At 53.1% G+C, this 22,223-nt stretch overlaps 1 protein-coding gene across 2 annotated transcripts; it reads right to left on the bottom strand.

The window, feature by feature from the left end:
* Positions 1–3,718: 3,718 nt before the first annotated feature.
* MED25 (mediator complex subunit 25) lies at positions 3,719–21,522 on the bottom strand. 2 transcript variants are annotated; one of them, XM_019741619.2, is made up of 18 exons: positions 21,266–21,522; positions 21,125–21,170; positions 20,492–20,616; positions 14,801–14,899; positions 14,325–14,445; positions 13,883–14,045; positions 13,629–13,759; positions 13,242–13,329; positions 12,955–13,148; positions 12,383–12,511; positions 11,851–11,936; positions 11,726–11,783; positions 11,491–11,598; positions 9,079–9,267; positions 8,633–8,704; positions 8,283–8,501; positions 7,770–7,950; positions 3,719–5,532 (listed from the first exon to the last, which is right to left on the bottom strand). In XM_019741619.2, exons 1-18 carry the CDS (start codon positions 21,517–21,519, stop codon positions 5,288–5,290), a joined length of 2,508 nt encoding a protein of 835 aa, XP_019597178.2. In that variant the 5' UTR covers positions 21,520–21,522; the 3' UTR covers positions 3,719–5,287. The 2 variants fall into 2 exon arrangements, with proteins under 2 accessions (XP_019597178.2, XP_019597179.2); XM_019741620.2 differs by lacking the exon at positions 3,719–5,532 and adding an exon at positions 7,194–7,325 and having other exon boundaries at positions 21,266–21,507.
* Positions 21,523–22,223: the final 701 nt, after the last annotated feature.

Genomic DNA, 22,223 nt, shown 5'->3' on the forward strand with positions numbered 1-22,223 from the left:
CTTGCCTTCAGAGGGAAGGTGCATTGAGATGACTGCATCTACCCTCTCCCGCCACCTTTTCTGATGCTTCTGCTGAACTGGTAAAAAATGAGTTGGTACAATTGTTGGTATGCCAGATGTTTTTTGGAGGGGGCAATTTGGCAGTTCTGTCACCGTTTAAAATCTTGGCACCCCAAAAGATCCGAAACATCCTACATGGCCAATGGGAGGTGATCAACTAAGAAAATGGAGGCATTCATATAAGGGAATTAGACTACACAGCCACGATAAAGGACAGAGGGCTTTTTTCAAGATATGCTGTCGGATGAAAAAAGTAATCTACAGAATAAAGTAGGCCGAGTAAGTTCTAGAGGTCTGCTGAACAACACAGGGCCTATAGCTAGCAATCCTCTACTGTACACTTAAATTTAAGAGGGTAGCTCTCATGTTTAGTCTTAACACACATACACAAGCTAACAAAAAAACCAAAGGACACAAGGAAGCTTTTGGAGATGATGGATATATCTGTTACCTTGATTGTAGTGACGCTTTCATGGGTGTATGTCTATGTCCCAATTCATCAAACTGTGTACATTAAATGTTTGGTTTTTGGTATATCAATTGTACCTCAATAAACCTTTTTTTAAAAATAAAGCAGGCCACTACTGAAGAGCCACAAAATGAATATATTTCACTACCTGCTTGTACGTATCTCTGAAGAAACACGTAAGAAATTGGTAACTGATCTCCAAAGGGAGCTGCGAGAGACCGTGCATTTTTGGAACCTCTTCAAGTATGAACCATATGGTTTTATATATGAAAAAACTCAATTTTAAAAAAGTTATATTTTAAAATTGGCATACTCTTGCTCAATCCTGAGATTTTGCTGCTATATATTACATATATGCTTATCCTCTGCAGCATTTTTTATAATAGTGAAAAATTACACAGCTAGCCAAATGCCCATGTGTCAAGTAGCCTCTAAAATTGCCACCTCCTGGTAATACACTCTTAATTAATCCTCTCAGTGTCAGTATGAGCTGGACCTAGTGACTTGTAATGAACAGAAGATGGTAAAAGCGATGACATGTCATTTTGAAGACTAGGTTACAAAGACAGCAGCTTCCATCTTGGGTGCCCTCCCTCACTTCTGGAGAAGCCAGCTCACAGAGAAGTGAGCTGCCCGGTGAAGAGGCTACCTGGTGAGAAACTGAGGGAGGCCCTGAGGCTCCGTGTCCAATCACCTGGGAGGAAGTGAATCTGGCCAACGAGCATGTGAGTGAGCGTGGAAGCGGGCCCTCTCCCAGTTGAGCCTTGACTGCAACCTTGAGAAAGACCTTGAGCCAGAGGCACCCAGAGAAGCTGTGCCTGGATTCCTGACCCAGAACAACTGTGCAACTGTGAGACAATAAACGCTTGTTATTTTCTGCCACTGAGTGGTGGGGTTTGTTACAAATCAACAGACAGCTCATACAGATGGGATGGTATGGGAACTGGAATGTGTCCATTTAATGGACAACTGATGCAACTATTTAAAAACAGGACATAACGCCACATGTAACAAACGATGTGGATGGATGGCCATTACTGAAGTGGGGGGGAAGCAAGATAAACAACATATAGAAACTGACCCCACTTACGTAAAAACATTTAAGCAACTATAAGTGTCTATAAATATGCACGTACATCCAAACTGTCTCTGGGGAGGAGAGCAGTTGGTTCAGCGTGCGTTTGGGGTGTGAGAGAGGGGAGGGTGAGTTGTGAAAGGGTCCTTCACGTTTCATTCTGCACACGTGCTGTGCTTTTTCATCTTTATGAAACTGTAACCATGTGTTTAACTCAATACATTTTTAAGGTTTTTAAAAAACCCAAGATGGTGGGAAAACCTTTATTAGTGACTTCTGTATACCTTGAGACAAATATACCCTTTTTAAAGGTGTCATTTTTTCTCATAATTTTTCTTTATAGAGGCAGTAGGTGGGCATGTTCTCTCACCTGGGATAGGTTCACAGCTTTTAGCATTTTTGCCTTAATGTTTTTGTTTTGTTTTTCCCTTCTTCAATTTACGTTCTGCCACTTTTGCCTGATCTGCTGCTTTGGAAGAACTCTTAAGAATTTTCTAGTCTTGCTTCCAACTCTAGATGGATGGTCCAAAAGCAAATTGGTCAAAAAATGAAATGTTTCCAACCACTCACTCACCCAATTCCTACCTTCATGGACGCTCTGGGGATTTTGACAAGCTGGCATGCATTCTTAGCAGTTTTGCCTACCACATTTGCCACCTGAGTGCATTTTCACCAGTGACGGTTAACAGTGGCTAACAGCAGCTCTCCGGTGGGGAGAACTATGCTGAGCCTGCCAGCTGCTCAATCCTACGGGGAAGTCACTGTTTGACATATGGGGAAACTGAGGCTGAGAGAGAGACCTGCCCAAAGCTACAGTTAGTCAGTGCTGGAGCTGGATTTTAAACCCTAGTGTTCTAAGGTTTTCACTATTTCTTCTTCTGTGCTCCCCGAAAATAAGACCTAGGAGGACCATCAGCTCTAATGTGTCTTTTGGAGGAAAAAATTAATATAAGACCCGGTATAATATATTTTACCCGGTCTCATTATAGTAAAATAATACCAGGTCTTATATTGATTTTTGCTCCAAAAGACGCATTAGAGCTGACGGTCTGGCTCGGTCTCATTCTCGGGGAAACACGGTATACTTAAGCAGCTTTAGCAGTAGTTGGCACCCAGAGAAAAACTTTCCAAGATTTGCTCTGTTGGTGTTGGCTGGTTGTAAGAGGCACGTTAAGCACTTAATGCCTGCTGTCCTTACCTGGACTGTGAAATGTGGAAGTGAGTTCTATGTATCTAGATCTTTCCTCACTCTTTGGGCATTCCAATAACCCTGGGCTTGCTTGTGCTTCCCGTGAATAGATCAGTCCCTTTGGCTCATTTCACTGGGTGTGGAGGTAAAGAGGGAGGGCCTCACTGTCCGGAGATGGCCAAAGCAGCAACTGGGAACATTTCTTTCCAACCAATTTGTCCCAGACCCAAAGCTGTCTTTACCTGCAGAGCCATTTCCACCCCGGTAGAAACAGCACTGGCTGCTCTCCACTCGTCTTCTTCCCCTTTCGGCAGCTTTGGACAGGCGATCACTCTCTCCTCAAAAACACTCAAGCTTCCAGAACACACTTGCCTGGTCCTCCTGCCCAACCCTTACACGTGGGTCTTTCTCAGGGCTCTGTCCTTGTCCTCGTCTTCTCCTTCTTCCAGAGGTCGCAAAATGGCGGCCTGGTGGCCTCATTAGACCCACCAGCGGATTTTGTTTGGTCCTCACAGTGTTTTTTGTCTTTAATTTGAATGCCATGAGGCGGGGCAAGCACTCTCCAAGTTCGCCACAGTCCCCATCATTCCCTACTGTCTTACACCCGTCCGCTTCACACATTTCCATCACCTGCCTGGTCCCTGAAGCCATCTGAGTTTTCAGAAACCCCTGCTACACACACTGCCTGGAAAACCTCACCCACTTTCCCTTCGTCAACTACCAGCAGTCTGTCCTACTCCCTCTTTCTTTTGCGTCAGAATCACCTAGGGAGCTTGTTCAACGTCCCCGGCCTCCCTCCCTCCCTCCCCCAGACTCAATTCAACAGTTTTAGGGCAGGGATCGGAAACTCAAATGCCTACAGGAGCCAGGCGGGCCACATAAATGAGTGAACTAGCCAGGTATAAGAAAAGTCAACGGCCAGAAATATAATCAAATTGCATCTTTACTGAACTACGGTGAATGCATGGAACATAATACAAACATGTTTGATACTGGAGTTTATATTTCAAATTCAAAGTTGAAAAAATACAAATTTAAAAATAGATTTAATTATTAAAATTTTCTCTTTCGTAATTCTTTTGCTCCTTTGATTTGAAGCCAGAAGGCTGACGTCGACCGGTCCACACCAAGACATCAGCGTCAGGCCTGGGCTGGCCGCAGTGGGATGGGCACTTGAGAATTCAACCTTGACTCCTACGAACGGTGTTTCATTTGATTCAGTTTCATAACGGAAAACCGCTGTTCACAAGCGTGGGTACCTGCAAACTCAGAGATTCGGGACAACTACTGGAGAGCTGTAGGGCTGAGACCTTCCGGCAGTCACAGCGGGGAGCCAGCACCCTATTGCACTGTCGTTCAGTAACTACTCTTTGTGGTCTGCATTCACACGACCAACATTAACCAACAAAAGCAAACTGCACAGTGTTACTTCATTTTCATAAAGTCTGGATGCAGAGCCTTTGGGGGAATTTGGTCTTTAACCCCACAATTTGGGTAAATATGGTCCGGGCCATGAATCTCATTTTGGGAAACCAGCTGCAGCAAAGGAAAGCGAATCAGAATATTCCTTGCCAATGGCTTCCTCGTCTTTGCCAGGACTGGGCAAATACCGTTATACATTCAAGTAGCTGTTTGTAAATGTCCTTGCGGAGAAATAAGAGTGTTCAGGAGGGTTGTAACCTTGACCCGAAGTCTTTGACTGACCTCAGGGGAACCAAGGTGTGGCTTTTGTCTCATCTGAAATGAACCAACTACATTGATTTCAACAGTTCTGATTTCTTCCACACCATCGTGTGACAACCAGGTCACAGAGCTTCTGTGAAATACACTGGTCAAGTTCACCCTCATCCAGACCTTGGTTAAAGTACAGAAGCGCGACAAGGACGTTCACTGTGTATTCCATTTACTCTCAGCACAATTCAATTTCAGGTGATTGACAGAAGGACCTGACTTCTGTGTTCTTGCCAAATGTTGCCACCTTGGATTGTGGTGTCCTGACAAGTTCCCCTGTGACACAGATCATTAGATTACAACTTTCTGTAACTGTGCTTAGGAATTCTGACCAGTCTATGTGAAACTTTTCACTTGTCAATGCACACACACAAATAAGTCATTTCCCAGTGTGGGGCCTGCCTTGGCACCATGTCACAGACTTCTTCGGTCACATCAAAATGCTCAACTTCACAAATAAATAAAGCTAACGGGGTAGTAGTAGTAGTTCATGCGCAGGGACAGAAAAGGCCACAATTGATCTCTTTCAAGCAACTGGACTTGTAAATCTTCTGATTTCAACACACCGTGCAACGCAAATAAATGCCTGTTAGACTTTAATGGCCTAAACAGATGTGTGTTTCTGTCCAGGACACGTTATTCTGCTCCTTTATAAACTTGCCACCTGTAGGAGGTTTTAATGCCCGAGTAATTCTTTTCACGTCATTCTGGAACTGCATATGGCAGCCATGTCATTTCTATTGTTTGCTTTCCAAAGCAAACCCTACTGACATTTGAGGCCCTTTTTCAGTTCATTGAGTATCGCATCTCGTGTCTGTTCTGTATACTGGTCGAAGCTCTTACTGTGCTTTGATTCATAATGACGTTTCAGGTTGTATTCTTTCAACACAGACATGATTTTTTTGCATATTAAACACGTAGGCATGCTCTTCACTTCCACAAAGAAATAGTCTCGCTCCCATTTTTTCCGAAACACGGGGCCCTCTCGTTCTCTCTTTGGTTGTGCCACTTTTGATAGAGACATGGGTACAAGAAAGATTTCACTTCCTCTGCAGGCTACCACACAAACAACCACAGGGCAAGCCCAGTGACAAAGGTGGGGGAGCAAGAGGGAGTGGTGGGGACTGTGGCGAACTAGAGAGCACACACCCCATCGAAAGGGGCAGCTCCAGCCCGTTGTTGCTAGGCAGAAGGGCGGGCCCAGGGATGCCAGATCTTATAACTTGTCAAGAGAAGCCAAGACTGCTGTGTGTGTGTGTGTGTGTGTGTGTGTGTGTTTGTGTGTGTACACACGTGGGAGAGAGAATTATCCCGATTTTTACAACTAACTCATTAGGAAAAAATGCCACGTATGCTAACACAGGGAAGGCCAAACAAAACTCATCTGTAGAGTGGCCCATGGGCCACCAGATTGCAACCTCTCTCCTGGGATGGGGCCCGGGAATCGAATGTTAACCAGTGCCCCAAACAACGCGGATGCTGGTGGTCCAGGTGTGGACCACACTGAGCAACACTGGTCTCGAGTCTGACAACAGACAACTAACTGCCGCCTGGGAGGGAGACCACCCACGCGCCCCACACCCGTGTCTGTACCCAGCTGCCCCGTGACATCTCTGAGGACATCCTTCAGGTTCCTTGCCTCACATGTCCCAAACCTGTTTCCTGCCAGGTTTTCTATCTCAGGGACAGCCCCACTGTCCATCCCATCCAGAGCCCCGGAAGGTAGGTCTCTGACTAGGACCCAGGGCCTGCCCTCTTTCCACGTGAACTCGTCCATTGCTGTGGCTTCAACCACCAAACACACTGTCTCGTAAGGACGCATTCTGAGCTCCCAACGTGGCAGCTGCCACTTAGACATACCTTGGACCATTAGCACTCACTACTGGCTCCTTCTCTCAGTTCCCTAACTCAGGGAGGCCCCACTATCTACCAGCACCCAGGCCAGGTCCCAGGGGCCGACCTCAAACCACCTCCCCAACCTCCAACTTCCTTCCCCTGGCACCCCAGCCCCCAGCCCCAGTCCTTCTACTCCCGACTCTGCCCCCACCCGTCCTCTGGCATCTCCTCTCCCCAGAACCACCGCCCAGCCTCCTCCCTGCCTTTCCTACTACTGGCCAACCAAGGCCTGCCCCCTGCTGGTGGTCTCCAGTGGCTCTTAGATCCCCAGGACAAACCTTGAGCTGCTCAGTTTAGAACCTGAGCCCCCTCCCAACCTGGCACCTGCCTACCTCAGGCCCTCCCTCCCTCGTGCTCACACTCCAGAAGCACTGATCAACTTGCTCCCCAGGACACCCCAAGCTTTCCCCTGCCTTCGTGCATTCGCTTCTGCTTCCTCCACACCAGGGTGCCATCTGCCTCCTTCCTTCCTGGCCTCACCAACTCCTGCTTCTCTTCCAAGACTCTGCTGAGCCTGGCTGGCTCAGAGGCCTCTTCCGGACCCCTCGGTACCCTCTCTACCTCCACGAGAGCACGTGGTCCTATAAGCGCTTCCTGCCTGCCTCCGTGTCTCCCCAAGCCGGGCTGCACCAGACTGACTCACTGCCAAGGTCCCGGCATCACCAGCCTGGGGCCTCAGGGACGTCTGCTGAGGCAAGAACAAGGACAGAGACGTCTCTCCCCAAGTCTCCTCCTGCCCAGTCCTGGGGACGTCAGTGACGGGAGGCGGGGCATGTGTTAAAAGGAACTTTATTGGGTATTGGGGGTTCAGATGAGGTCCATGAGGATGTCGTCCTCCATGACGCTGGGCTGCAGGCCCGGCTGGGGGACCGGGCCCCGGGGACCCCCGCTCAGCAGCATCTGACCTGGGGGGCAGTGGGGAAGGGACTGCATCTCCCAGTAGTCCCTGGGGCCCTGGGGGGCCCTGGGGCTGCTTCCTCCCACCTCCTCTGGGAGTCCAAAGCACTGAGTTGTCTAGGAAGCCCTGGGGGTACCCATCAGAGGCACTTTCTGGCCCCATCTGGACACAAATGTGCTGTTTCCCATAAGCCTTTGGGAGCCCATACCGCAAAATACCTCTCTGGCCCTAAGACTACGATTCCCAGCAACCCCAGGAAGACACGTAGGAGGGGGATCATGGGGAGAGCTCTCGCCTTATGTCCTTGGTTCCCTGTCCCTCAGAGCCATGGGGGACCCACTCTTCCTGAATCCCAGGATTTTACTTCCCAGGAGCCCTTGTTCTTGGGGTTCCAGCCCAGGGGCTACTGGGAATCTCAGCCCAGACCCCGGCCTCCCCCAGACCTCCTTACCTGGCAGTGGAGCCCTCGGGGGAAGCTGTGCGGGCCAGGACTGAGTGGGTGGTGGGTGCAGAAGTGGGGGCCCCAGCTGGGGCTGCCCCAGACCCTGGTGCGGTGGGGGCAGCAGTGCAGGGGCCCCTGGTGGCTGGAGGTGGTGGAGGGAAGCCTGTGGTGGGGGCACCCCAGTCTGGGGCTGGGGAACAAAGAAAGCTGCTCAGAAGACCCCAGTGGGGAGACCCTGCCGCACCACGCGCCTCTGGTACAGAAGCTGCTCAGAGAATGTCTCATCTAGTGGTTTGTGGTGGGGGCGGTGGTGGTGGTGGGGGGCGGGTGTCTTTCTTCAAAGCAATCTTAGCAGAAACCCATGTAAGACACACAGAGAGGGATCAGTCGGCCGGGAGCACTTGGCGGGACTCCAGTCACACCCTTTGATCAACCCAACCTCCCTCCTCCGAAATGAAACGACTAGAATCATCAGGGCCCGGGACTCATGCTCCTAGTTGCCCCCCCAATCCCAAATCTCACCGGCGGTGGGTTGAGGAGGAGGCTCCGCAGTTGGGGGTTGGCCCCGGGGTTCTGGGGCCGAAGGATGGGTCCAGGAGGGGGTGGGCCGGGAGCTGCTCCAGGAGGACCTTGGGGGGCGCCTGGGGGGGCCTGGGCAGCACCCTGGGGCTGGGGCTGGCCTGCACCTGCAGAGGCCCCCACAGTGCCTTGAGGCTGGGGCTGTGGTGGGCGGAGCTGGAGCTAGTGGGAAGAGATGGGGGTGAGAGACAGAGACCCCAGACTCCTCAGTCTCCACAGCTGAGTCAGAACAACGGTGTCCTCTGGGCCGCACCCCCCCGCCCTGGCCCTGACCCTGCCGGGCTTGTCCTCACCAGATTCGGCGAGGGCCTTGCCTGGTCCTCCAGAATGGGGCCCAGCCCAGGGGGTGCTTGCTGTGCCCCCATCTGTGTGGGGAGAGAGGGAGCAGGTCAGGGATTTGGTGGGGAGTCCCCACGTTGGGGTGGATCTGAGCCCTGAAGGGGAACCTGTGAGGAGCTGGGAACGTTTCTGTTATGGGGGTGAGGGATCTGGAAGTAAACCTTACATTCCCACGTCCCCAGAAGGGGGCAGTGTCTCGGAGATTCCGTGAGGACACTGAAAACGGAGACAAAAGTGGCAAGGAAATGTGGGATGGCACTGAACCTAGACAGCCGTGTCGTGGGAGAGAGGCAAGTGCCTGGCACTGAAGCCCCAGGAGGGCCCCTGGGGATTTGGCTGTGAACTCTGAGGCCCTGGTGGGCAGGGGTAGGTAGGTACTGGAGAGGCCTGTGTCACTTACCCCACGCTGCTGCTCCAGTTTCTGCTGCTGGACCTGCTTGTGGTTGGTGATGACCTGCCGGATGCCGTTGACGAAGCCGCTCTGGTCGTAGGGGATGAGGCCCATGAAGATCTTCTTCTTGGACGAGTACAGGAGCATGAGCACGCGCACCTCGCAGGGCGCCGTGTGGGGAAAGTGCACGCAGCCCGCCTGCGGGGAGAGAATCAGAACTAGTCACACCCTGGAGGAGGAGGCATCCCACACCTCTCAGTTCTAGAAGGTTCTAGAAGTCCTTCAGGCAAGGGGTGGCGAGGTTTCTGCTGTGAAAGGTTGAGGAGACCAGACCTTTGCTTCAGGCTGCTCCAGAGGCAGAAACTGAGGGTCTTAAGGGAGAGCTGGGTGCCCAAAGAGCCAGGGTGAGGCTGGGGTTCTTGCTGACTTTGGGCAAGTGAAGAGGGAATGCCCCAGACATGGGGCTGGATCCCAGCTCTCCAACCTGGACCTTCTGCCTAACTTGTGGGGCTGCCCTCCCAAGGGCCACTGGGCGGGAGGGGGGGCTTTGCCACGGAGCTGACACCCGAAGCACGTGACCAATGGCAGTGCGGACACCACGACTGACCCAGGGGATCCCAGAGACCCTTCCGGGGTGGCCACACCCCCGGCCTCAGTGTCTAACAGTGAAAAGCACAGGCAGCAGCGCCAACATCACAGGTTTGTATGACTGGGATGCGTCCATACACACCAGCCATCCTGCCCGTGGCTGGACGCAAAGGAAGTGCCCAGGAAACGTGTGCGAACATGAAGTGAGGCCATAATACGCGGGCACTCAGAACAGGGGCTCCTAAGAGAGGAGGGGCTGACAAGGTTGAGGTCCCACCTCTGAGACCTTGGCCACGTGAGTTTACTTCTCGCAGCCTCGGTTTCTCATCTGAGGCAGATCCTGCTGGTTGCCCACCCAAGATCCATATGCCCTTCTGCCCTGTGCAGAGAACCCCGATTCTGTCTGGCGTAGCAACATGATCAGGCCCCTGTACACTGGATCTGGCCCAGGAGACGAAGGAGAATCCTGCTTGGGGGTGTGGGAAAGTGTCTGCTTTCCTGAAGAGAGGGAAATAAACGGCTGATGCCACGCTTCCGTCCTGCCTTCTTGCATCGTCATATAAGATTCCTCGCGCTTCGAGAGCCATCACGTGACCATAAGAGAGAAGCCAAGACAACCACAGAGATTTTGGCCCTGACGTAGGACTACAAAACTAACCCCAATAGCCACCCACCTCTGGATGTGCTGTTATGTGTCAAAAATACATGCCTGCTTGTACAATGCTTGCTTTGGGGACATCCCTCTCAGAATCCAGCTGCCATGCTGTGTGGAAGCCCACGCCACATGGAGATGCCAGGTGTAAGCCCTCTGATGGCCAGGCCCAGCTGCGCCCCCAGCTGACTGCCGGCATCATGAGAGTCAGTCTTGAATGTCCAGCCCATTCCAGCTTTCAGATGACCGTCTCAGCCACCATCTGATGGCAACCCCACGAAAGTCCCCAAGCGAGACTAGCCGACCCACAGAACTGGGAGAAAGGAATTGCTTAGGTCCCTGCCCCAATGATCTATTTGCTCGAAAAACTTTGCTGGTTTATGTTATGTGCATCCAGAAGCATTCCTGACCCTCTGGATCTCTGTAGAATTTTTCTGAAGATTCCATGAGGTAAGCCACCAAAAATCCCCTCTCCTGGAGGTTCACAGGAGGTACTCAGTAACCAGATCTGTTGCTATTTACCAGGCCCTCCCTCAGTGTTATGAGCTTAATTGTATCCTCCAAAATGACACACTGAAGTTCCAACCCCCACCCCAAACCTGGAAATACAGTCTTTGCAGATGTAACAAGTTAAGGTGAGGTCATTAGCGTGGGCCCTAATCCAATGACTGGTGTCCTTATAAGAAAGAAGACAGAGACACACAGGGAGAAGAACATCATGGGAAGATACAGACACAAAGGGAGGGCAGCCATGTGAGGATGGAGGCAGAGATGGGAGTTTTGCTGCTTGAAGCCAACAACGCCTGGGCTACCAGCTGCCAGAGGCCATAACGTATCCCTCCCCTGGAGCCTTTGGAGAGCACGGCCCTACCAACACCCTGATTGCAGACTTCTAGTTTCCAGAACTGTGAGAGAATAAATTTCTGTTGTTTTCAGCCCCAGGAAACCAATACACCCTCTGTCAGAGCCCACAACTTCTTCCCAATTGCTCCTGTCACATCTTGTCCCATTTTAACACAGAACCGACCTCCATCTTGTGCGTATAATTATAATACGAGCCAAGGCCCTGGCAGAAAGCTGAGGAGCCCAAGCTTACAAACCCGACCCAACCGTGAGCAAGGCTGCCTCAGGCCCAGCAGGACAGAGTGAGCACCCCCAGCCCCACGCAGCCCAGGACTCACGAAGCCATTGCCCATGATGCGGTAGAGGCCTTTGAGGGACTCCAGGTCCTTGTTGGTGAAATGGAACTGGACCATCCTCGAGTTCCGGAACAAAGGGCCCAGGGTGGTCTGGGGAGACACAGAGGTGGGGAAGTGAAGAGGGACCAGCAGAGGTGGAAGGGGGCAGGAAGGAATGAGGGAAGAGAGAACGGGCCAGCTGACGGACAGGGCTCGGGGGCTCCCGCGGGCCACTCACCAGCAGCTGCTGGGGGATCAGCTGCATGATCAGCTTTTGGGGCCACTGCTCAGTCTTCCTGGGGGACAAGGAAGGCGTCAAGAGGAGGCAACCCCAGCCCACCCGGCCCCCCGACAGTCACCTACAGGTTCTCGCCGTGATTCACGTAGACCTGGCAAGGCAGTGACCTCGTCAGCTTGGTGTTGGCGTCCACGGAGGCGGGTTTGGGCTTCTAAGCGGGAAAGATGGGTGCATGCCAGTGAGAAGTACCTGGGCCCCTGTCCCCTCGACCCCTCCTATTCTACCCTGGGAGCCCCAAAGCTTAGGACCTCCCCCAGTTTAAGTCCCAGGAGTCCTGGGTCCCTCCTCTAGACAATCAATCCCCCAATCCTCTAGATATCAAATTCCACTAATGTTGGGGCGCGTCCTCTTGCCCCAAATTGCACAACCCTGTCCCCTTGATGCCACAGTCCCCTGGACTCGGAATCTAAGACTTCTCTCCGTTCTTCACCAGTAACACAACTCTTACTACCTCCTTCGTCTTGAACTCTGGACTACAAATCCCATGCTTCCTGGGGACTATCCTCAGCACCACAAGTCTCACGACCCTGGGGGGCCCCTCCCCGCAGCCCGGCCCTATAAGATCCACAAACCCCACGGCTCCTCAAGCTGACTCACCTCCTGCCACTCGAGGACCCCGCTCCAGGCCAGCAGTTTGTTGGAGACTGACTGCTGCCCACCAAGGGCCGAAGCCCCCAGCTGGGCCGGGGAAGGGCCATTTACCCCGCCTGGGGCCACCGTGCCTGCCTGTCAGAGGGGAGGAAGCAGGGCAGGGAGGCAGGTCAGACCATCTCCTGGGAGAGGCTGTCCTGAGAGAGGGTACAGGCCAGCAAGATTGGGATGAAGGCGCCTTCTTCTGCCCCCCTGCGCCCAGAACACCATTCGGCTGTCCCTGGGACATAAATGCTCTGATCCTGCAGGATTCCGGGACACAGTCCCATGATGCCCTGGGCGGGCAAGAACCTGTGGGATCCTCAGAAGAGTCTTCACCACCAGGAACCACAGCCCCATGACTCCGTCCCCAGACCCACTAGTCTGTGTTGTCTATAGCACAAGGCCCATGAGCTCCTAAAGACCCAGAACACAAGACCCACACTTCTGGGCCCCCCTCAGGCAGGCAAATTGCTCGCCCTCTGCACTGTGCTAACCCAGGACAGCCAGGGGGAAGGAGTGGGGCAGCAGGCACCTACCATGGATGGTGCCCCCGGCTGTGCAGTGGGGGCCAGGCCCTGGCCAGGGGCCACTGTGGAGACCAGGCTGGGCTGGGAAGCGGAGGATGGCTTGGGAGCACCAGGAGGCCCTGGAGGCAGTGGAGGGGCCTGGGCCTGGCTGAAGGGAGGACCCACTCCTGGAGCCGCTTGCTGGAGAGGGTTTATGGGTGAGACTGTAGGAGAGACCCAGCGAAAAAGTGGGGCAGGTGAGTGCAGAAAGGTCTGGCTGGCCCAGGACCACCCCGCAATCTCGCCCCGGGACTCACAGCGCGGGCCCAGCCCAGCTTTCTGGTTCTTGGCGGCCTCCACTGCATTCTGGGCAGCCACTTGAGCTGCGCTCAGGTTCCCGGGGACCTAGGGACAGAGGGGAAGGGCCAATGAGGACCATGCACCGCCATTCTGGTGTCACATGGGGCCACATCACCCACGCCCACACAAGGTATCGGCACCCCAACTCCCAATACCGTGGGAGCTCACGACTCCCACTGCCCCTCAGGGACGTGATTCCTCAGCCCCTAGAGTCCCATCCTCCTCAGGTCCCCAGAGAGACTCCCATCACCCCTTAACCCCCAACATCCAACTAGGTCTCTCCCAAGGAGCCAGGGCTCTTGCAAGGCCCCAGAAGTGTGCTCCTTTCCTGGTGATGTCCATACCTGGTACTGCTGGGGCACGGGTGGCAGAGGCTGTTGGGGGGCTGCTGAGAGTGGGGTGCCCGAGGGTGGAGCTGGAGGCAGGGGGACAGGCTGCTTTGACTGGAGAGGGCCTGGGGCTGAGCCACCCCCGACTGAAAACCAAGGACAGACGGCCGCGCCCCGTGAGAAGGGATTTGAGAGGGGAAGGAAATCCAAGTCAGAGTGAGACAGCTGGGGAGACGCCCCCAACCCCCACATCGGCACCCGGGCCTCACCCGGCAGCACGAGCCCCCGCACCAGCACCATGTGCCGTGGGTCCTGGCTCACATCTGCTGGCGGCTGCAGTGGCTCCAGCATGGCCGGGGGAGCCGCCTTCTCGAACAGAAGCCGAAGGGCGGGCAGCTTCCGGGGAGACACGATCGAAAAGTGGATCCCTCGCTGCAGGAGAGGAGACAAGCAGTCAGGACAGGGCCGTAGGGGCCAACCCCCCAGGCTGCCACACACACGTGCTGGGCGGCCAGATGGCATGGGCCTTAAAACCAAATTCCCATCAGGCTCAAGGACAGGGACCCATGCAAACTGTATTAGCTGCCCCAGGGGGTTCAGGGGTACAGCTCTTCCAACAGGAGTAAGCAGAGCTGGCCATGGAGTCTGTGACCATTCTGTGACCCGGGAATCCAGCCCCAGCCCTCCTCCCTCAGACCTGGGAGTCCTCACCTCCCCAATCTTCTGCACGAGACTCTCCGTTGTGCACCCAGAGTATGTGGTGCTCTCGACAGCAGGCAGCAGGTACGGAGGCGAGTTACAGATAAGGAGGCAGACGCGGTGTGTCTGGCCACTGCCAGGGACAAGGAAAGATATGGAGCAGGAGGCAACAAGGGCCCTGAAAAGGGACCCAGACCCAGCACCAGCAGAGGTACAAATACTCTGCCCCACAGGAAGTCAGGAAGAATGGCTCCATTTTACAGCTGAAAACACTGAGTTCTTGACTTGCTCTAAGTTGCCCAGGAGGCAGGGGAAGGAGGCAGACAGACTCGCTTCCTGATGAGGCTATTGAAATGGCACCAGCCAGGGGACACCACCTGACTACAAGCCCCAACTTCCCAGTATGAGGCGGGGGATGGAGTCCCACACCAGGCAACGTGGACAGAGACCAACACAGGACACGAGCCCTACATGGCAGGCACACTCACATCTGCTCTCGCATCTTCTTGAAGTCATCAAACAGCTGCAGGGCGGTGCTGAGGCCTTCTGCAATGAGGCTGCAGCTCTCGCCACCCCCGCCCATGAACCTGCAGGAAGTCAGGCTGTCAGCCCCCGGGGGTCCCTGTGGCACCCAGGGTGGCTACCTCCCAGCCTCCACACCACACCAGGAGAGCCTGCACCCATGCCATCCCCTACCCTGCACTGGACTGTGTGCCTTTGGGATGATGGGACACTGCCGAGTTCCCTGCTCTGTCCCCCGTACTGGCTCAGCACCAGGCCCAGGGACATGTCATCAACAACTGAGTCCCTCTGGTAAGAGGCCATCAGAGAATGAAACAGGGAAAAGGCCTGAGATTCCGTGCTGTGCCCCAATTCCTGTGTACCTCCCCGCTCTGGGCCATCTCTCCATCATTAAAGCCAGCCTTTCCAGTCTAGTACAGAGGCCTCCTCTTCCCCAACAGTGCTTTGGGTTGAATGATGTCCCCCCAGAAAAGAAATGTTCAAGTCTTATCCCCTGGGACCTCAGAACGTGACCTTATTTGGAAATAGGGCCTTTATGGAGGTAGTCGGGCTGCAATGAGGTTCTTTGGATGGGCCCTCATCCAACATGAACGACGTCCTTACAGAAAGTGGGGAATGGGACAGAGACAGACATGCTCAGAGGAAAAGACAATGTGGAGACACAGAATTCCAGGTGGAGATCAGAGTGACACTGACCAGAAGAGGCAGTGACTGGAAGAGGCAGAGAAGGGTCCTCCCCTACAGGTTCCAGAGGGGGCCGAGCCTGTCACACCTGAGCTCGCCCTCCCAGATCCAGAACTGTAAGACACCACATCCCTGCTGTTCTGGGCCACCCAGTTTTTACTACCTGTACGGCAGCCTCAGAAAACTTATACACACAGAGACTCCGGTTTCTCCACCTGATCTGTACACAGGTCACCAGCGCCCATCTCCATGTGGCACGTGGAAGGCCTCTGCTACAGTGCAGCTGTTGCCATAATGCCTCAGATCACATGGTTGTGAGGCTGACCCTTTGCCACCAGGGACATCTGTGCAAACTGGGCCCCGCTCTGAGGACCCTTGTTGCCCTTAACTGCAGCTTGTGCCCTTGTCTGCACCTGTATCCCCCACAAGGCAGGACAGGGACTGAGTCCTCTCTTGCCCCAGCCTCACCACCACCCCCCGCCCCATGTCTGGCACGAGAGGTGCCTTGGGAAATGGTGTGAAATAAACGAAAGGCTGCAAATCCCATGATGTCCATCAAGGCCAGGACAGAGCCAAGCGCTCAGATGAATGTCTGGGGTCCATGTCCTCCTTCCCGCTCCATCCCTCTCAGGGTGAGCCCTCCAGAACGTCCCGTGGCCCTGGTCTTCAGATCCTGTCACACGTCCAGGACGCTGCCTGTGCTGTCTGCCCCACAACCACAGACCCTCTTCTTCTGGTCCAGGTGGAAACCCGGCTTCTCTCCTGACACCCAGACTAGTGTCCTCCTCCCGGAAGCCTGCCCCACCTGCCACCTGATTTTAGGGCCGTCCCTGATCATATCCCATGTGACTCCATACTGCCCCTGTCAGTGTTCCCTCCAGAGTCCAACTTCCATCCCCCGAGCTGGTGCAGCCCTCAGGGAGGGAGGCCGAGGGGTCTGAGCCATCTCTAGGATGTGCCCAAGGACACACAGGGCCTTGAAAAGACCTGTTGGCTAAGTAAGCGCAGCAGCAGCCTGGCCAACTGCCACCATGACCAAGTTCTCTGCGAGTTCTTCCCAGTTGCAGGCTTCTACCCTCTGCTCCCAATCTGCCTTGAGCACAGTGACCACTTCCTTTCCCCTCCCAGGGCACTCAGCCCATACCACTGCCCCATACCATCCTCCACACCCAATCCTCTTCTTCCTCACCATTGAGACCTGTCCTATATAGGAATTTTAATGTCACAAAGTTCAGGCAGACCCCAGTGAGTGCACCAACCCTGGATCCACCCAACTGACAGCTTTCTGTTCTGAAAGAAATCAAACCACGGTTTTCACAGGCCTTTCTGAGACTGAAGCCAAAAGTGCTGGGGTTGGGGGACCAGGGTGAGGGGTGTGGGGAGAGACAGGGACCAATTCCTTCAAACATCTGCGGTCTCCTTTCCGAGTGATGCAAGCGTTCTGGATGAGGTGGGAGCTGTACAGCATTGTGAGTGTCCTAAATGCCACTGAACTGTTCACTTTAAAATTATAACTTCCATTACGTGAATTACACCTCAATTAAAAAAGGTAGTTTGAGGGGAAACTGTGATTGACCAATCACTTTTAGATTCTAAAACTTGGTTTTTCCTTATTGAACACTGAATGTAAGCCATCTGTTACCAGATCAGAGAGACATGCAACAAATATTCGAAGAAATGAGAAAAACCTGAAAACGGGGAGCAGAAAAAAATATGGCCAGTTGCAAAATGTTTCAACTATCATAAACCTTATGATACACTTTAGTTCCAAATAAACCCCTCCATGTTACAGACACAAAGTAAAATAAAAATGAACTGAAAGGGTGCTGGGTGCTCTTACTGCTTCCCCATTCTCACTCCCCCTATTCGTCCTACCAGATGTTACATCCTCGAGTTTTTATCACCCATTTTCACGGGCTAGTAGGTCCCTGGAGGCCCCGGAGGTACTGGCCAAATGAATGAATTTGAACAGCAGTCGGGGCCAGGTTCCCCCGCCCGCCTGTCACCTCATGTGAACACCAGCTCCAAGAGGGCCAGGACCTTGCCTGTGTTGTGTCCCGACTCCTTGGTGCCTAGGACAATTTGCTCCACAAATGCCTTTTGAATGAATGAATGAATGAATGAATGAATGAATGAACGAACGAACGAACAAACGAATGGATTGTCACAATGCCATGAAAAAGATTCTCAGGGCTCTTTTCCTTCTACCATATTCTCTCTGGCCCGAGTCACTAGCTGTAGGAGGCGGGGAAATTCGCCTGTTTTGTAAGAAAGGAAATGTGACATCAGAAATGAATCTTCCCAAAGCAAGGCCGTTTCAAAAATCACACTGCATGCTTTGTTCCTTAAATTCTGAACATTCCTGGAGAAGATAAGATTTCTCCAAGTGTGAACAAAACTTGCTGACTTTCCTTGTGACCGGCCTGGAACGTCACAGAAACTGAGTTCAGATGGTTATGTAGGACTCAATAAAAATGATGACTGTGAATGTAAAATAATGGCTTAAAATGCTTATCTGCCCAGTGGGAGGATTCCATGTGCACATACACGTACAAAGCTTTTTCAGTGGGTTAAAAGCACAGTGTATTAAGTTGATTTAGGGGAAGGATGGATATGCAATGAAGGTATTATTGAGAAAGCATTTCTCTCTTAGCTTCCTAGTGCCATTGAAATTTTTCAATAATGGGGTTTGACTGTTTTTCCTGACACTTAAACACCCACCAGAAGGTTTGGTTTTTTGGTGATTACCTTCCCCAGAGCTTTCGCTCATTCATTTACTCAGCCAAGGTCTCCCAAGGTCTTTTGGGCCCCAGGCCCCAGCTGGAAACAAACACCCACGGTCCCTGGACATTCACAGCCCAAAGCGGTGGCGCTGTGTCAGGGGAATACCTGGGAGTGACGGGGGCAGAGGAGGGATCAGCTGGCTGTTGCTCGAATCAGGAAAGGGACATTTGAGTTGGGTCTTTAAGCTTGTATAGGCATTTACCAGGGTGAATCAGAGTATGAAGTACGTTCTGGGCCTTCATTCCTTCACTCACTTTTTCAACAGTTTTCCTTCGGCCTCCCTTATACCAGGCCCTGTGCTGGGTGCCAGGGATTAGGGGTGTCAGACTGGGACTTGGGGCTCCAAGGACTCCCATTTAACATTATCCAACTCTTACGTACCACAGCCTATCCCAGTGGTCCTCAGCTGGGGCGGATTTTGCCCCCAAGGGGATTTTGACAATGTCTGGAGATATTTTTGTTCCACATAACTTGGGATGGAAGTGGCTACTGGCATCTGGTGAGTAGCGAGGCCAGGGATGCTACTGAACAACACACAGGACAGCGCCCCCCAACAAAGAATTATCTGTGCCAACAGTACAGAGGTTGAGAAACCCTGCTTTATCCTGATCATTAATTGTAACGACCATGAGGGGGAAACTTGGGTGTCAACTTTCCATTGAACGTTCAGCAGCCCACCTAGCACACACAGCCTGGATCAAAGCAGGCACTCAACAAACGTTTGCTGCATGAATGTACAAAGATAACAGCAGCCACGAAAGGGTGGTTTAATGAACTCCGACCACAGAGCAGACCCTGTGCTCAACACAGGATGAAGACTAGCTCCTGTCATCTTCCCAAAGTAGTGACCTGTGGACTACCGTTGTCCATTTGCAAACCAAAAAACCGAGACACAAAATGATAGCAAACCCTTAGGTAGCACTTAATACACACCTGGCTCTGTTTTAAATCATCAACTCATTTAATTCCCCAAGTAGCCCTATGAAGTCCCAGTAACCAGGCCCCCAGTGATACACACCTCCTGCTATTCACACCCATGGTATTTACACCCCCTCAAACCGTGAACAGGACTGACTTCTGTACCAAACAGAATGTAGCAGAAGTGATGGTGCGTGACTTCCAAGACTCGATCATAAAAAAACCTGTGGCTTCCTCTCTGCTCCTTCTGCTGGATTGCTCAGTTTGAGGAAAGCCAGGTGCATGTTGGGAGGACACTCAAGCAGCCCCACGGGGAGCCCTTGTGGCCTCCAGCCAATAGACATAGGGTGAGCCACCTTAGAAACGGATCCTCCGAAGACCCAATCAAACCACTGGATGCCTGCAGCCCTGGCTCATCGGTACAGCAACCTCACGAGAAACTCTGAGCCGGAACCACCCAGCTAAGCCACTCCTGAATTCCTCACTTACACAAACTGCATGAGATTATAATATACGTTTGTCATTTTAAGACACTATGTTTTACGGTAATCTCTAACGCAACAGTGGATGAGTAATACAATAAATAACTAATACAAGTAAAGATGCTCCTCAACTTAAGTCCAAAGAAACCCATTGTAAGTTGAAACAAATAAGTAAAAAATGCATTTAACCTACTGAACGTTATAGCTTTGTCTAGCTGGTTTCTACTGAACACGTATCGCTTTTGCACCGTCATAAAGTCGAAAAATCTTACATCAGGGACAGTCTGTACTATTAACACACTGTCTTTAGAGATAAGTTATATCGGGCACAGAGGTGGCAGGGACTCCTGAGTCTGGGAATTCTATAGTGATTTGACCCCCATCGATCTGCACCCGCAAAAGCCTACAATGTAAACTAACAAAATTCCATCCAAAGCACAGAGGCTCTTTCCTGGCCTAGCCCCACCCCTCCTGCACTCAGGCTTCAACGTGCCAATCTGAAAAAGGAGGGCTGGAGTAGAGACGGGAAACAGCAGACAGAAAGGGGAGAATCACACACGGAGTACCAAGTGCGTGCTGGCGCCCAACGCCTCTTTGACTGGGATAAGTTTTTTTCTACCAAACCTGATCGCAAAATCGTTGAGCACACAAAACCCATCACAGAAATGACATATGGACAAAAACAATCCCCCTCAATACTTTCAGCCATTCAATATGATCCCAGCCATCATCCGTTCACGGTTCCTCACAGGGTCCCCCAACCCACCCGAAGCACGAGGAAAAGCTCACTTAATGCCATCGAGCCAGGTGACAAACTCGTAAGCGCTGCTGGTGGGAGCGTGACACTGTACGTAGGACTCAGGAGCACAGTCCACCGTGTTGAACACGACGAGGCTGTACTGGGTCCCCCCATACTGGGAGGGGAAGGCAGTGGAACTTTTCATCTGGGACCTCAGAGAAGTCAGGGCTTCCAGCCCCTCCTTCCTGGGAGCCAGGAATCCGGACCCCGGCCCCTCCCCCCTCAGACCCGGGAGCCCAGGCCCCAAGCCCCTCCTCCCTCAGACCCGGGAGCCCAGGCCCCGACCCCCTCCTCCCTCAGACCCGGGAGCCCAGGCCCCCAGCTCCCTCCTCCCTCAGACCCGGGAGCCCAGGCCCCCAGCTCCCTCCTCCCTCAGACCCGGGAGCCCAGGCCCCCAGCTCCCTCCTCCCTCAGACCCGGGAGCCCAGGCCCCCAGCTCCCTCCTCCCTCAGACCCGGGAGCCCAGGCCCCCGACCCCCTCCTCCCTCAGACCTGGGAGCCCAGGCCCCCAGCTCCCTCCTCCCTCAGACCCGGGAGTCCATGCCCCCGGCCCCTCCTCCCTGGGAGCCAGGAATCCGGACCCTAACCCCTCCTCCCTCAGACTCAAGAATTCCAAGACTCACGTCTCCCCCGAAGTCTGTCTCAGCAGGAGGACCACCATTAAAATACCTATGAGGGTCGGAGGTGAAAAGTGGGGGTCAGACAAGAGGCTGTGGAAAACTGAAGTCGGAGGGCGGGGCTGGAGACACGGAAATGGCACTCACTCGATGGCCGGGAGCAGGTAGTGCTTGCGGAGCCCCTCGAAGTACGGCCCCAGGTTGGCTGTGCCCTCAATCACAAACACGACGTCAGCCACCAGGCCCCCGGCACGGGCCGGGCCCTCGGACCCGGGGACCATGCCCCGCGAGGTAGACGCCACGGCCACCACAATCTCCGCGAGATGAGCGGAAGTGCGCCTGCGCCGCGCGCGCACCCGCGCCGGACGGCTTCGCTGTGCGGCTAATGAAACCGCGGCCATATTTATGCGGGGCACCCAAGGAGAGTTGGTTCTAGCTGCATCCTCGTTTCCATCCACCGCGTACAAGACTCAGATAGGGCATAGCGAACCACTTCGGGGCCTGATGCGGAAAACTGAATTACTGGCAGAACTGTCCAGAGCAAATACATTGGAAAGAGCAACGTCGGCCGTCATCTTTGAGCGTGGCACTTATTTCGACTCTAGTCTCAATGGGAGGGTCAGCAGACTTGGTTGCTAAGCAACGCGTACGCTGCCCTTGTTTTCTAACAAGATGAGGTTTCCAGTTAAGTTCTTTCTAGCTCAGGGGGGATGGGGAGTGTGAATGGTCCAATCATATCGTTCTTTAACGGGGTAACTAGGTAACGCTTTAAGGTTGTGGTCAACTTGGAAGGGAGAGCCGCTGTTCTCGCGCCCCCCCCCAGCCGAACGCTAACCCTAGTGGTGGTTGCTAGGCAACACCTGATAGTTGTTTTCTGCGAGGGGCCAGAAACTGGTCTACATTCCAGGTGGATTAAAAATGTAAATTAAACAAATGAAATCGTAAAACTAGCTCAAGGAATAAACACACTGTATAACCCTGAAGACTGGAAAGAGTTTCTTGCCATTACAGCAAAGTCAGAAAACGTAAAGTATTGATCAATTTGTCCGCCAAAGACTCCATAAACCAAGTTGAAAAAAATGTGATCAACTGGGAAAGTCATTGT

The sequence above is a fragment of the Rhinolophus sinicus genome, linkage group LG11 (genome assembly GCF_036562045.2).
Source record: "Rhinolophus sinicus isolate RSC01 linkage group LG11, ASM3656204v1, whole genome shotgun sequence".
Lineage (NCBI taxonomy): Eukaryota > Metazoa > Chordata > Mammalia > Chiroptera > Rhinolophidae > Rhinolophus > Rhinolophus sinicus.